At 40.1% G+C, this 14,940-nt stretch overlaps 1 protein-coding gene across 1 annotated transcript; it reads right to left on the reverse strand.

The window, feature by feature from the left end:
- Positions 1-310: 310 nt before the first annotated feature.
- Positions 311-14,940, reverse strand: LOC105057575 (uncharacterized). The gene is made up of 3 exons (XM_010940219.4): positions 14,284-14,940; positions 14,025-14,198; positions 311-522 (listed from the first exon to the last, which is right to left on the reverse strand). The coding sequence occupies exons 1-3, from the start codon at positions 14,776-14,778 to the stop codon at positions 490-492; spliced, it is 702 nt and encodes a 233-aa protein (XP_010938521.1). The 5' UTR covers positions 14,779-14,940; the 3' UTR covers positions 311-489.

The following is a 14,940-nucleotide window of genomic DNA, read 5'->3' on the forward strand; positions in this document are numbered from 1 at the left end:
AATTCTTCTATGATCGAAGAAGTTAAAATACCATTATCTATTTATTTAATATCAAAAGAGGAACATTATAAACTTGGTATCTAAAACCAATTTTGAACAACAAAAAAAGGGAATTTGTGATTATTCAAGCAATATTTGTTGACTTCAGAACCCCGACATTTTTGTTTAATAGAATGACAGTGTAACCATAATCGTGCTTGCTAGTTAGAGCTTTAAATGTTGAGTGCCTTTTTTTTTGGCTTCTTTTTCCTTTTTTGTCATTGCTTCATGATTTCCCTATATAACGATGTTTCATTACCCAGAGACTGTGTGCGAAGAAAAGCTTCTTGACTTATCTCTTCCAGTTTGTATATTACATTTCATTATAGTTTAACATCTGTAACATGCCATACAACAAAGTACTTGGTTTTAAAAGTAATCCACAAGAAGGTGAAACCTAACTAGTTGACCTTGTCTGTCCTTTATCCTCATGTTGACCGAGAAGTATCCTTATTCCACATCTTTCCTCCTTACAAATCGACCCTGCACAAAATTTTCAGGGGATAATCAGATTTCATTTTTTCAAAGAAGTAAAATAAAATAAAAGATGTTTTTCTTATATTTTTTCTGACAATCAGTGACAAATCAATCATGTGATAACATTAAACGACTAGTAATGTCATTAAAGATGGAAGTTGAACTTCACTTTATGTCTGTAGAAGAGTCTAATTTTTCTTGGAATCTTTGAGACAACAAATTAGAATTTAAGATCAACTTTACCATGAAACCAGATATCCCACCACCTGGTTTAAGTCAGGTCTGTTCCCATGCAATAAAAGACATTTAGTTCCTTGAAAATCATAATCTTATGAAGGATAGTTTCTTCTGCTACAATTTCACGAAAATAACTAAAGTATATGCCAATAACAGTCTTGGGCATAATGATGCTTAAAAATAAGAGGTAAACGTTGGTAGCATCTTTTTATGTTGCTGTCAATGAAGAGAAGATTTAGAAGTGGGGAGACTCAAACTAGCTGCCAATCCCCAACTCAAAATTGGCTGAAGCATTTTCTATTTGGGGGGACTGCATTGTGAGAATGCAATGTATTGTAGGGTCAAAATTTAGAGCTAGTTTTCCTTTTATAATATACATAGTTACTACAAAAATCTAAGTAGCTGACCATGAAGACTCAGAAGCTTGTGAGTATTGCCGACAATTGTTAGTTCAGCTGGTTGGCACCCATCTCCGAAGGGCTTGTCCCAAGTAGATGTGCAAGTTGGTTTTCATAACGTTATCATCCTTGGACAACTATGGGGATAAAAATGAATCCTTCAGCACCTACTCAAACCTTAGAAGCCAGGTTCTATGCTATAAAGGTGTATATAGGCCTCATCAAAAGATATCATATGGCTAGTTTGCCAAACACAGTAATACTGAAGTGTGCTGCCAAGGAAGCAAAGCAACAACATTCTTACTAGGGCAAAGGCCTAGCTTGAACCAAGATAGGCAGTTTGGGGTTAAGTTATAGCTATCCTTGATGGGAAGCATAAATTCTAGGATATGATTAAATAACTCCTTGTTTTTGTTTGGATATCACAATTTCATGATCATGTTGTACAATGGTACGACTGACATAACAATGATCACTGTGGGGTTAAAAGATAAAGTACCTTCTTATGAACTGCAGTTTGTCCCAGTGGTCATACCCCTCTACCTGCTAATTAGAGATCCTGAGTTCAAAACTTAGGTAGTATATACCTAGATAATGATAGCATGGATAGGCCTCTTTCTTTTCTCTCAAAAAAGATATTTCGTCACTTTTAGCTGATGAATGGTTATTTGGACATTTCATAATATAGATGTGACAAAAGATGGGATAAACACAGTTTGGCCGAAGTGCCAAGGATTAGCTAGAAAGACCTTTCTTGAGCTTGTGTGGCATTTATCCTGAGGATAAGGCATGATAAGTGTCTTATCCTACCTCTTATTCCGTGTCCAACTAGGTCTTGGGTTATTTAGGGTCAAATGTCTTTTTGGTTTCAAAAGATGATCCACTCGAAAGTAGGAGCTAGTATATGTATTTTAAATAATTGATATAATTTAATTAAGGGCATGTAATTAGACATAACAATGGTGGAATGATAAAATAGTAGGTACTAGAATTGCATATATATCACATAAATCTTGTAACAACTACATTTTGATATTTACTTTTGACTTTCTTGAGACAAACATGGCATAATGCCATGTTATATTTTTTTAAGCATTTATATAAATTTTATGAAATTTTGCTATGCTCTATATTGTCTTGGCATATCTGTTTAAACAAAACATCCCCATTTACAAACTTTCGAATATTTGTTTAAGTAATTCATCTTATGTTCCTGGTTTTCTTAGAGTTCTGCCTATGTACAAAATTTTATAGTTATCATAACCCTCAATGTTCGTTCTTACATTATTCAATGACATAAATTAATTTAATTGGAACTCTCAAATTTTGAGAAAGACAATGTAAACAAAATGTTGATGAGGCAACAAGCATACCGTAGTCTTACTTTATATTCCTTTTTTCAGAAAAAGGACATGGTCCCCATCTACTTCATTAAGATCCTTCAAGAAGTGCAGCAAGGATTCCAAAAGGGGAGAGGAGTGAAGACAAGAGAGAGTTGAAAAAAGAAAGCACAACAAACGAGACCCAAGGGTGGACTGTTGAGACAGTCTTCTGGTGAAGAACAATAAACCTGCTCTTGATGAGATTTAAGGCATGGTGAGAATACCATGGGCATTGCTAACTTGCTATATGAATATTTTTCTGTTTTCTTTTTTTTTTTTTTTTTGCAAGTTGGATGAATGAAAGCTACATGAGTATAAACTCATCAACAGTGGTCATGAAATAAGATTTCACAACCGTTTTCTCTTTATTCAAATGGCCTAGCAAACTGCGGCGATCACTTGGTCCCATGCTGCCATGGATTTTGGGAGCTTTGTGGCTTTTATTTCTTGGTTCGAGAGTAGTTGGATTGTTGTTTGGGAGTAGAGGTGATGTTCCTCCAGGTATGTCTACCAAAGCGGTAATGGAGCAAAAGATGATTAATGTTTTCAGTCCTTAGCAAGAATTTCTCTGATATGAAAATTTTTGAGGAAAAGCAAGGAAGAAGTAAGGTACTTCCCCTCATATATTAGATATGAAAATTGCTTGCCTTGTTGTAAGCTGACAAATGACAGATATATATATATATATATATATATATATATATATATATATAGAGAGAGAGAGAGAGAGAGAGAGAGAGAGAGAGAGAGAGAGAGATTGTTTCAATTTACTGTTTGCTAGATTTTAAAATATATGCCAAAACTTTGATGCTCATTCGCTTCTTTGCATACAGTCATGGATCCAATAGATTTCCTGAAATCTAACTAAAATCAAAGTAAATGATTTTTTTTTTATAATCTATTTCACAGGTGGAGCTGATCCCAGCCTAAATTATACAGGGGAGAAAAGCCATTTTATTCAGGACAGAGGTGAGGGAGCAAATTAGAGACGACTGTGAAAGAGGAAGGAGACAGCTGGGTGGGAGTGTGGAAATCTAATCCAACACTAGTGGATCAGGATTGGATGCTTACCTAATTTGGATTAGTTTGGTGAAGACTCGTTTGGTTCGTAAGAAGAATTTTCTTCTCTAAAATTTTTATTTTTACAAAATTTGATTCTTAAAATATAATGCCTAAGAAAATAGTTTTGGCATGTTTAGTTGATCATGAGAAAGTGACTTATTTTAGAATGATTTGTATTTGGTTAAGCATCTATTTTTTTATGAAAATTAGATAAAATATCTATCATATCTTTAATATAAGAAAAAATCTTATCATATTCTATCCATTATTATTGTTTGTGAATAAAAAAATTATAATAGTTCAATATATTTTTGGCCCTAGATTGTGGTGGAGAGTTTGAGGTGTTATGATGGAGAGAATGTTCATTATAGTCATAGATCTTTTAATAGCTTAAAAGATATTTTCAAAAAAAAAAAAGGCTCCAATTTCCATCCCATAGTAATTCCAAAAACTCATATCTTATATTGGTTTTTCTTTCTAATGAAATATAGAAATTATATTTTTATGGGAATATATTTTTTTTAATTTCTCTCTATTGAAAATTCTACTTAAATAGGAGGGGTTTTTTCTACTTTCTATGGACCGTATTTCCCCTCCTTTACTTCTTGTGAATCAAACTAGTCTTATATTTCCTATGGGGCTTTTAGAGATTCTAATCGAGTGATCAAGTGGAGTATAATTGTTCATAGTTTTTCACCAAAGGTAAAAATAATTGTTATGGGGAGAATTACCTACCCGACCTCTCGGACATTGGGTGATGACCGAGCACCCACCTCGGACTAGCCACCACCAATCTATACTGAAGTTATATTGATGCAAAAGAGCCTCCTTAGATGTTGGAATTATGTGAGGAAGATAAAATAATGAACGACCAGATCATCCCGTTAAGATGACTTCCTGACATCGGCTATGAACTTTTGTTTCAGGTCCCTAATCGGAGGGTCCTTTATTGGAGAATCTTCGGCGAGCATGGACTTTTGTTTCAAGTTTCTAAGGAGCTTCATCCTCAGCCCAACATCGAGCTCCAGACCGATAGGCGATAGACCTCCTCTACTTCTACTTAGAGATCAGCAGCAGCAAATTAATACTAGAGAAAATGTATTCTCTATCTAATTTTGAAGGGAGGAGAAATAGTGAGAACGAGAGTACAGAGTACTTCTCTTGCTTCCCACCATCAATCATCTCAGTAGATCCAATTGAATGCGCAGCCATTGAAGGTAGGTCTAATGCAGCCCATGGTAGCAGTGGACTTATAGTAGTTTGAAGCCCTGGTTCAACAAGTCTATGCATTGACCATCTCCATACAACAGCTTCAACAAACAGTGGAGAGGCAATGATAGCAAGAATCGGCTCATCAAGCAACTCCATCATAGCATAGCCGCCAGTCCCATCCCAAGAGCCCGAGATGAGTCCCACATCGAGCACACCATTTTGAGCCAACCACTCATCGATCTTCTTCTTGCCGATGGAGTTCCAAGAGAGGGGATCAATGTCGGCAAACCTTAGAGTCCTTATGAAGAGATTTGACTCCAGTCTATTCCCTCGGCCCGATGGTTCTCGGTGCAAGGATGATCACAAGTGGATGGTTTGGAAAATCAAGTGATGGCTAGAAGTATTCCAAGAGGGGAGCCAGAAATAAGATAATGATCTCGACTTCAACTCTTCCATCATTTCTCTCAGAGGATATTGGAGGAGCCAATTCTATCTCGCTTTAAAATACTATAGATGGAGCCATATGATGCCTCTCTAGATCTGTTCAACCACCCAAGGGCTATAAAGCCCTCATGATACTCCAAGGGGGCTTCGATGCCCATGCTCAAAAAGTCGGTGCAGGCATGGTACTCTATTCTCTAATTGGGGATCATTCACTCATTTGATCGATTCGCAAAGCAGTTCGTTGCGGGCTTTGATAGCAATTGGTCATAGTCAGTGAACTTAGATAGCCTCTTCTCAATCCAATAGAAGGAAGGGGAGTTACTGCATGATTATGTGGCTCATTTTAATGTGGCCATGCTTGAAGTTCAAAACCTTAGTAAGTTGGTTGCGATGTCAACCCTCAAGCGGGGACTTCAGAATATCCATCTCATTTTCTCCTTCGATAAAAATTTTTGGAAAGATTATGTCGATCTCTTCATGCGAGCTCGAAAGTATGCACAAGCTATGGAGGCAGTAGTCATACAACGATAGGCTGAGGAAGGTAGGGCCACGAATAAGAAGTGAGCTCGAGAGGAGCCCCATGGAGCTTGGAATGAAGGCAAGTCCTCTTGCTAATAGAAGAACCAGAGATTGAGGAGCCTGCCTTGACGGTTCGATACTTACACCCCTCTGTCCACTCCTCGAACCCAGATTCTAATAGAGATTGAGAATCAGGAGTATCTTTGTCGCCCCGATTGATGAACATCCCATCTACGAGGAGAAGAAAAAGAAAGTACTGTCATTTCTATCGTGATCACGGCTAGGACACCAAGGATTACTTTCAACATAAAGATGAGATCAAGGCCCTGATTCAGGTGGGTACCTTGGCAAGGACGTCTGATAAAGGGAGTACTAGACATCTGAAGATCTAGCTTAGCATCAGTCTAAAAAGGAGAACAATAGCAATCAACTTATGGCTGGCGTCATCAACATGATCACCAAGCTTGCCAGCTAAAATGAAGCAAAAGTTGAGTTGATAATCGACCACAAAAGAGGCAGTGCATAGGAGATGTAATTTCTTTTTCCAATGATGATCTTTGGAGAGTACAAGCTCCTTATGATGATATTGTCATCATGTCAATGAGAATAACAAATCATGATATAAAATGAATCTTGATTGATAATAGAAGCTCGATAGATGTTTTATTTTATGATGTTTTCTTTTTTTCGATAATGATCTTTAAAGAATACAAGCTCCTCGTGATGATGCTATCATTGTGTCAATGACGATAGTAAATTATGATATAAAATAAATTCTAATTGATAATGGAAGCTTGATAGATGTTTTATTTATGATGCTTTCTAAAAAATGAAGCTACCCTCTAACCGATTAAAGAAAGTAAACACACCTCTGGTTGGATTCTCTAGAAATTCCATCATAATTAAGGGAGAGATCATCTTGCCAGTGATGGTAGGACAAGAACCTCAGTAAGCAACCATCCAACTCATGTTTCTTATGGTTCCGATGCCCTCGGCTTACAATATCATTTTAGGACAATCCGGCCTAAATGCACTACGGGCGATTATGACAATGTACCACTTTCTAATAAGATTCGCGATGTGAAATGATGTCAAAGAAATCTTAGGAGACCAAATGTTGGCCCAACAATTCTTCTTAGCAATGATGAGGGAGAAAAAGCTAATGAAAACTTTACCAATTGAAGAAAAATATAAGTAGAAAGAATCCAAAGAAGACTGAGGTGAGCCAATCGAGCAGCTAATCTCTATTCAGCTCAGGGACAATCCGAGCAAAACCATGTAGATCATGTCATTATTGACATCCGACATCTGAGACCATTTAGCATCCAACATCCATCATCTAAGATCATTTGGCATTCACTTGGTTAGCATTTGACATGTCAAGTATACAATCTAACAACATTATTCACAGATTGAATATTATCATCTCATTCAACAACAAAAGTGGAGCTTCATTTTGGAGCGACGACAAGCAGTTGACGAGGAGGTAAACAAGCTCCTCATGGTAGGGTTCATCTGAGAAGCCATTATTCGTAGTGGCTCGCTAATGTTATCATAATTAAAAAAAGTCAATGACAAGTGAATGATCTATATCGACTACACTGACCTCAATAAAGTATGATCAAAGGATAATTTTTCACTCCCGAAGATTGACCAACTCATTGATGCTTTCTCGAGCCATAGACTACTAAGCTTTATGGATGCCTTCTCAGGATACAACTAGATCCAGATGGTATCCAAGAATAAGAAGAAGATGGCATTCATCACTAATAAAAGTCATATAGCGGTCATCTTGATTGATCAACCCCTAAAGTCTATTTTACAAAGATCGAATACCTTGGAACACATGGCTAAGTGGGTGATCAAGCTTGGAGAATTTGACATCAACTATCACCCCGGTTGGTGATGAAAGCATAGGTACTAGCTGGCTTCCTTATTGAATGCACCATACATGATGAAGGATTGACCTCAAAAAAAATCCGAGGAAGATGAGCTTCAATAAATTCTACACATAGATAGAGCCTCGAACTCATATGGGAGTGGAGCTGGACTTATCCTTGCAAGTCTGAAGGGAGTCGTGATGGAGTATGTCCTTTGGTTCAACTTCAATGCCTCTAACAATAGAGTACAAGGCATTGATTACTAGCCTCAACATCATAAAGGAGCTTGGAGTAGAAAAGCTCTAAGTTCTTCACTAACTCATAGCTGGTCATTGGTCATATCTAAGATGAATATGAAGTCCGAGATCTGATGATGGCATGGTACCTATAGAAATTGAAGGATCTTACCTCGACTGTCAGAAGTTTAGAAGATCAACGAATCCTGAGATCGGAGAATGCCCAAGCCAACACCTTGTCTCACCTTGCTATCTTGGGTATCCCAAGCTCGATAAGAAGATCTTCATCAAGCACCTAGAAAAGCCGAGCATTGACGAGCAACCTTCAATCTTAAAAGTTGGATATAAGTCGAGCTGGATTGACCCCCTTATCGACTACCTTCACAATGGAACTCTATTGATCAACCCTGCAAAGGCCCAAAGGGTCAAATGACAAGCTACTTGATACGTCGTCTTGAAAGAAAAATAATGCAAGAAGCATACTCACTACCACTGCTTCGATGCCTAGACCATCCAAGGTGGATTATGCACTATAGAAAGTTCACAAAAGTACATATGGATAGCTCCGGGGGCAGATTATTGGTCTATAATATAATCTGACAAGGATATTATTGACTGATCTTATAGCAAGATGCGGCTAACCTCATTAGAAGATGAGACTATTGTCAAAAATACACCAATATCCAGTGTAAGTCGGTAACATAGCTTGTACCGACCACGGTCATTTAGCCATTTGCTACGTGGCGGATCGACATCCTCGGGCCCTTCCCATAACATTTGAGCAAAAAAAGTTCTTCATCATCACCATTGACTACTTCATCAAATGGATCGAGGCTGATCCATTAGCACAAATCACTGAGAAGAAAATATAAGACTTCATCTAGAAGTCCATCATATGTCACTTCAAGTTACCATGTGTCATTATTACTAACAACGGACGTCAGTTCGACAATCCAAAGTTCAAAAAATTTTGCTTAGATTTTCACATCAACCATAGAGAAGTAGAAGTGATTAATCATACTATTTTGTAAGGCTTGAAAGCAAGACTTAGCCAAACAAAGGGACTTCAGACCAAGGAGTTCTATAGTGTTTTATGGGCCTACCAAAGAATACCTCAAATACTGATCGGAGAAATTTTCTTTAGCCTTGCTTTTAGAGCTGAAGCCATCATCCCAGTCAAGATCAGCCCACTGACAACCAGTATGGAACACTATGGTGAGTAAGATAATTCAGATTGACTTTGGACGAGACTCGATTGCTAGAGAAAATAAGGGAAGGGATCCGAATCAGGATGACCTCGTATCAATAGCAGATAGCTCGGTATTACAATGGTCAGGTCAAGCCAAATATCTTCTGACTGGTGATCTCATTCTCTAAAGAGCTGAAGTGTCCAAACCCATGGAGCAAGGCAAACTGGCCCCAAATTGGGAAGGGCCCTATTGAATCTCCGAAGTCATCCAACCGAAGCTTATAGAATTGAGGACCTTAATGGCATCCCTATTCATTAGACCTAAAATATTGAGAATTTAAAAATATATTATCAATAAGTCTTATATTAATTCTGTAATCAATAAAATCTTTGTTCATTCATATTTCATAAGCTCTCAATGGAAAAGGCAACTAAGGAGAATTCGATTGAAAGAGATTGGGAAAACCAACCCCATCTGAATACCTTGGATTTAGTCAAGGATGAGTTACTCAAAAGTGCTATACTGACTGAAAATATTTGAGTTTCAGCTTGGACCTCCCAAGAGCAATGGTCAACTAAGAACCAACCTAGAGAGTAACCATATGATGACCGACGACTATGAGATGGTCCAGACGTCAGCTATAACCATGAGTCTGATCTGAACTGCATAGCAATGAATGACTTCAACTCAAATAAATACCCAAAAGCCAAGGTCAGACATATCGAGACCTCAATTGTGAGCCTGAGGTGATAAGTTCAACATCAGTCTATAGTGACCACAAGACTTTGAAAGGAAAACAAAAAGTAAAACATATAGATAAGTATGCATTTGAAGATGAGGTAAGATCATTCATTACTTCAAAGTTCGAAGTACAAAAAGAGATCAATTTATAAAAGAAGACAAACTACAAATAGAAAGTGAAAAAAAGAACTAAGGAGCCTCCTTGGTGTCTGGCTCTGTGATAGACTCGGCAATAGGCTCGGGGATGCCCTCCATAGTTGGCTTGATGGCGACCTTTGGCATGAAATCGAGAACCTAGTCACCCTCCTCCCTAGCCTCATCATCACTAGCCTCGAGGTCAAGGTGGCTCATATTGATGCTCGAAAAAAGGGGGTAACCTGGGCTTTGCAAGCATCAAAGCCGAAGCCATAGGCCATAACGGTTCCCTCTACAACCTTGGCTTCGAAAGCAGTGGAAGCCTGAACTCCTCAATAGCTCAGAGCTTAGCCTCTGCAACCACTATCAACTTCTCCATGATGGCTTAAGCTATGGCTATCTCGATTTTCTCCTTTATCATCTTAAGGGCCGCTTCACTGATTTTGAGCTCCTTCTCAAGATTGGCAAACTTCCGACTATACTCATCGATCACCATTGTCTTAATCGCAATGAGGCCCTAGAGAGCCCTGATCTTTTCCCAAGCAGACAAGAGCCTGGACTTGACTCGGGATGTCTCCTCAGTCGCCCTTTTAGTCTCCTCAATAGCCTTCGTCCGAGCCTCAAAACCTCGAAGCTTGTCCTTCAACGAGCTTCATTTGGTTGAAATCGATGAAGCCCTCATTGAGGATGGTAATGTCATAGGTCAGAGGTAAAAGAAAAAAAATATTAGGTCAAAAATATCGACCCCAAACAAAAAAAGATGAACTAATGGAGAAATACTTACCTCGAGAAGACCAGTGTAGTTGAAGCCCACCACTTGGTCCAAGGAATGAGATTTTCGATCCAACCAATCGGATGGAAGCAAGATAATTTTCATCAGCTCTCAAGCGAGCTAATGGTCTTGGATATCGGAGTCATTACTCTGAACTCTCATGGCTAAAGTAATGAACCCCTCAGTTCCAAATGAGGGGCCCACTTTGGATCTTGCCGCTAAAGACAGCACAACTGAAAAAATCAGAGTGGATGGCAATCATGGTGGAGTTAGAATCCGTTGGGGAGGTAGTGCTGGGTTGAGAGTTTGACTAGATTCAAGTGAGGCTAAAAGAGCCAACCTCAAGGGCACAGTGGCAATAACCTTGGCCTTGTTATCGATCGGAACTGGCTCCATGCTTGAGATCTCTAACGACAGTGTAGGAGCTAAGGAAGAAGTCATCAGCTTCGATTTTTTCTACTATTTTGATGAGGGCCTCCCTTTGGAGGAGCCCGACCTCTTCTTCAAAATTGATTTGATAGACTCCAACATTGACATCAGTGCTAAAAATTGAATAAAAAAAATTAGTGTGATAGTTGCCGTCAAAACAAAAAATGAAATGATCAAGTCAAAGTAGATCAGTGGTGTCTCAAGGCAATGCCAGGCTAATACTAGTGTGTATAATGCCTACTCGATGACTAGATTCTGTAATGATAGCACCTCATCATCGAGCAAGGAATGATAATCCTCATCATCCTCAAAAAGAGGATCCTTATCTTTGTTCAGCGAAAGCCTAAGATCATCCTAGACCCAACTGAAGCTCCAAGATAAATCTGAGGAAATAAAAAGAAATGACTTTTTCAGTCATAAACTAAGGAGGGCAACCTCTTGATGAACTTACAACCTCTCTGGGGAGAAAAATAACACCACCTCTTATCATGGAGTATCTTTTTAAGGTGAACAGTATCCTAAAAAGTGAGCACCTCTGTACAATCTTGAGTAAATTATAAAGGATGATAAAGATGACAATCACCCAAATCAATTTTGGAGTAATCTGAGTAGGAAGGACTTGGTAGAAGTCCAGAACATTGCTAATAAAGGGATGAAGAGGAAAAGCAGAGGCTAGCTTAGAGAGACTCATCGTAGATACTGATGCACCCCTTCAGAGCCATATTGACCTAGTCATCTTGATCAGGAACTTGTAAACAAAAAGTGCAAAGAATGGAGTACAGAGTGGAGAACCCTACCAGGTCAGACTCAGTAGTGGTGGATTCCTCGTTGTCTGGGCCCAAGAAATCTCTAAACCCACTTATGGAACTATCTAAGCATTGGGGTTAGGGGATCAATGCCAGGATGAGAAGTCCAATATGGTAGTGGCCTGAGGATTCCCCTCAAACTAACCTAGGGAGGAGGTGACTAAGGACCTCAGCCACCTCGACAAGTTTCGCCCCAAGTCTTGCTACCATCTAAAACCATGGAAGACAAGGAGGAATATCAAAGAAAATAAACAAAAATAGAGTAAACGAGAAAATAAAAAGGGCGGCTGAAAGGAGAACCAAACAAAAAAAGTAAGAAAAATAAAAAGAGAAAAAGAAAAATGATAAATTGGGGGGCTTTGAAAAATGAAAAGAATAGTGGAGTCGAAAAAGATGGTGGCATAGGCAATGGAGGACATCCTTTGACAGTAACAACGATGGAACAACAGAGATTCAATTGAGAAAACATGAGAAGAAATGGAGGAAAGGGCCTATTTATACTATACACCGATGGCTCGGATCAAAGCACCATAATATTAGATCCTACCACATGGTGAGTATCATAGTCCTAGATTGCATGACTCTTCGCTGCACCAATCTCTTGATCATGCCATGTAGGCAGATCTATGGGGGAGCAGCTCGAAGCCTACTAATGATTGCCATATGGCAAATCATAGCAAATCTAAAAATAACCGTATAGATTACTATTTCAAGTCATTGCGATGTAACACTTCGGGCCATCTACATCTCATTATTGTGGAGGGATTTGCGAAGTGGTATATTAATGAGGCTTCAAAACCTTCTCCCCAATAAATAAAAAAAAATCGAATGCACCGTTCCCAAGATCATGCTCGAAAGTAAGGTCAAATCGAACATGAAAACCAACTACTTCCTTCGTTTGAGGTGCTGAAATCACTTTGAGCTTTGAAGTAGGGGATAAGTGTTATGGGGAGAATTATCTACTCAACCTTCTCGACCTTAGTTGATGATCGAGCACCTACCTCGGATAGCTGTCGATAACCTATACTAAAGTTACATCGACGCCAAATGGCCTCCTCAAATGTTGAAATTCTGTAAGAAAGATGGATGACCGAACGATTAGATTTTCCATCAAAATGACTTCCTAACAACATTTTGACATCGGCTATGGACCGACCTCAAGATCGGATATGCACTGACTAAAGGTCAGACGTGTGTTGTATCATAACTAATGACCCAGCATGCATTTATTGAATCATGGATTTGTAGCAAAATGGCATCCTAGTTCGTTACTAATCACGAACCATCAGATAATTAAGAGAGAAAGTTGACCCGACAGAATCTCCCGCAATATCATATAGTTTCATTCAATTTCAAGCACATGAGCTAAATCCTTGCACCTATTGCCCATGGATAACATCCATATCTAATGACCCGTGATCTTCGGATTGACGAGTGCAGATTCTCCATTTTTATTATTGAATTTGGAGGTAATGCTCGACTACTCTCTCTATATATAAAAAAGAGATCCTTAGATAAGAAACAACATGAGTAGCACTCGTTTTTTTCACTCCCCTTTCCTTCTTTCTCTTCTATTTTTCATCTCTAGCTAACTTATATATTAGAGGGTCCCCACCAGAGAATCTCCAACGAACATGAATTTTCATTCAAATTTTCCAAAGAGCATCGTGCTGAGCCCAACACCGAGCTCAAAGTCAGTAGGCGACCAACCTCCTATGCTTCTATCTGAGATTAGCAGCAACAATGACCTCCTTTTTTTTCTTTTTTTTTTTTCTTTTTTTTTTTTCTTCCGGGGGTAAGGAAAAGAAAGCACAAAAGCGATAATGTAATACTGTCCCTTTTAATATTGTATAGACGTGCAAACACACAAATGCTTCTAACAAATGATTGTAATTTTTTTTTCTTTTTCTGAAAAATCATGGTACAGGTCTTAAATTGATAGAGTGCTCTTGCTAATTCCATGTTTCATGCCTGATTAAACGACGTTCATGGCATGTAACATACTAAGGTGGACTCGGCAATGCAATAACTGAGCCGAGAGGAGGGAAATAGGTAAATGTTTTACCTTCGACCGAGGACGCTTCTCGGCGTTGAGCTTCCGCACCTCGTAGCGGATCCGCTTGGAGAAGAGCCGGCTCCGCCTCTTCTCCTTGTACCTCATCACCCTCGCTTCCCTGTTCCCTACCTCCAGCTCGCTCTCTGGCACCGTCCATCCCGTACTCCCCACCTCCACCAACACCTGCCATAAATCATCAATCCATCCATCATCGCATCCGATGGCTCAGATCTGCTCATTTCTCTTCAGCCATAGAATATAGACTCACCGGGGAGGTGGTATGGTAGAGATCAGGAACAACTTGCGGGCCATCGCCGTCGATGTAGAGGGACCCCCGATCGGACCAGGCGGTGAGGACCTCCTCGTAATCCAGCTTAAGCGAAAGCGCCTGCGGCGCACCGCACCACGGGTCCACGCCGGCGCTGCTGCTGGCCAGCTCATCCGGCGACGACGACGAGGCGGCGGAGGAGCAGCAGTACACCCACCGCTCCCGCCCGCGGAGCGCCCTCCGGGCAAGCCCGTCCCCATCGCCGTCCCACACCCGCGATGCCGCTGGCGACGATCCTTCTCCTGTGGATGCGGCGCCGCCGAGGAGGGCGGTGAGAGTGGGGCCCTCGTCGCCGCCGTCGTCATCGAGGAGGCAGGCGACCGGGGGGTCCCTGTCCTGGAAGAGAAGGTGCTCCGGGTGGCGGGGGAAGAGGTCCAGCTGCTGGCAATCCTCCGCTGCGGCGTCGGCTTCGGCGTCGGTGTCCGTGGAGGCCATCTCCGGCGGTGGCGGTGGGGTCAGTCGGCGGCGTAGGCTGAGGAATTTGGGCCGTCGGATCTTGGTTCGGGCTCACCAGTAGGCGGTTGGGCTCATCGAGCTCCGATCCGATCTCGCTGCAAATTAATAATATTTTTTGTTGAAACGGGCGAACTATCCTAA

Source organism: Elaeis guineensis, chromosome 14, assembly GCF_000442705.2.
Source record: "Elaeis guineensis isolate ETL-2024a chromosome 14, EG11, whole genome shotgun sequence".
Classification (NCBI taxonomy): domain Eukaryota; kingdom Viridiplantae; phylum Streptophyta; class Magnoliopsida; order Arecales; family Arecaceae; genus Elaeis; species Elaeis guineensis.

Excerpts from the sequence above, each read along its gene's own strand:
- LOC105057575 (XM_010940219.4), bottom strand. The coding sequence starts at position 14,778 with ATGGCCTCCACGGACACCGACGCCGAAGCCGACGCCGCAGCGGAGGAT. Across the intron at positions 14,199-14,283 it reads TCTACCATACCACCTCCCCG|GTGTTGGTGGAGGTGGGGAG; the intron begins GTGAGTCTATAT and ends GATTTATGGCAG. Across the intron at positions 523-14,024 it reads AGAAGCGTCCTCGGTCGAAG|GGTCGATTTGTAAGGAGGAA; the intron begins GTAAAACATTTA and ends AATTTTGTGCAG.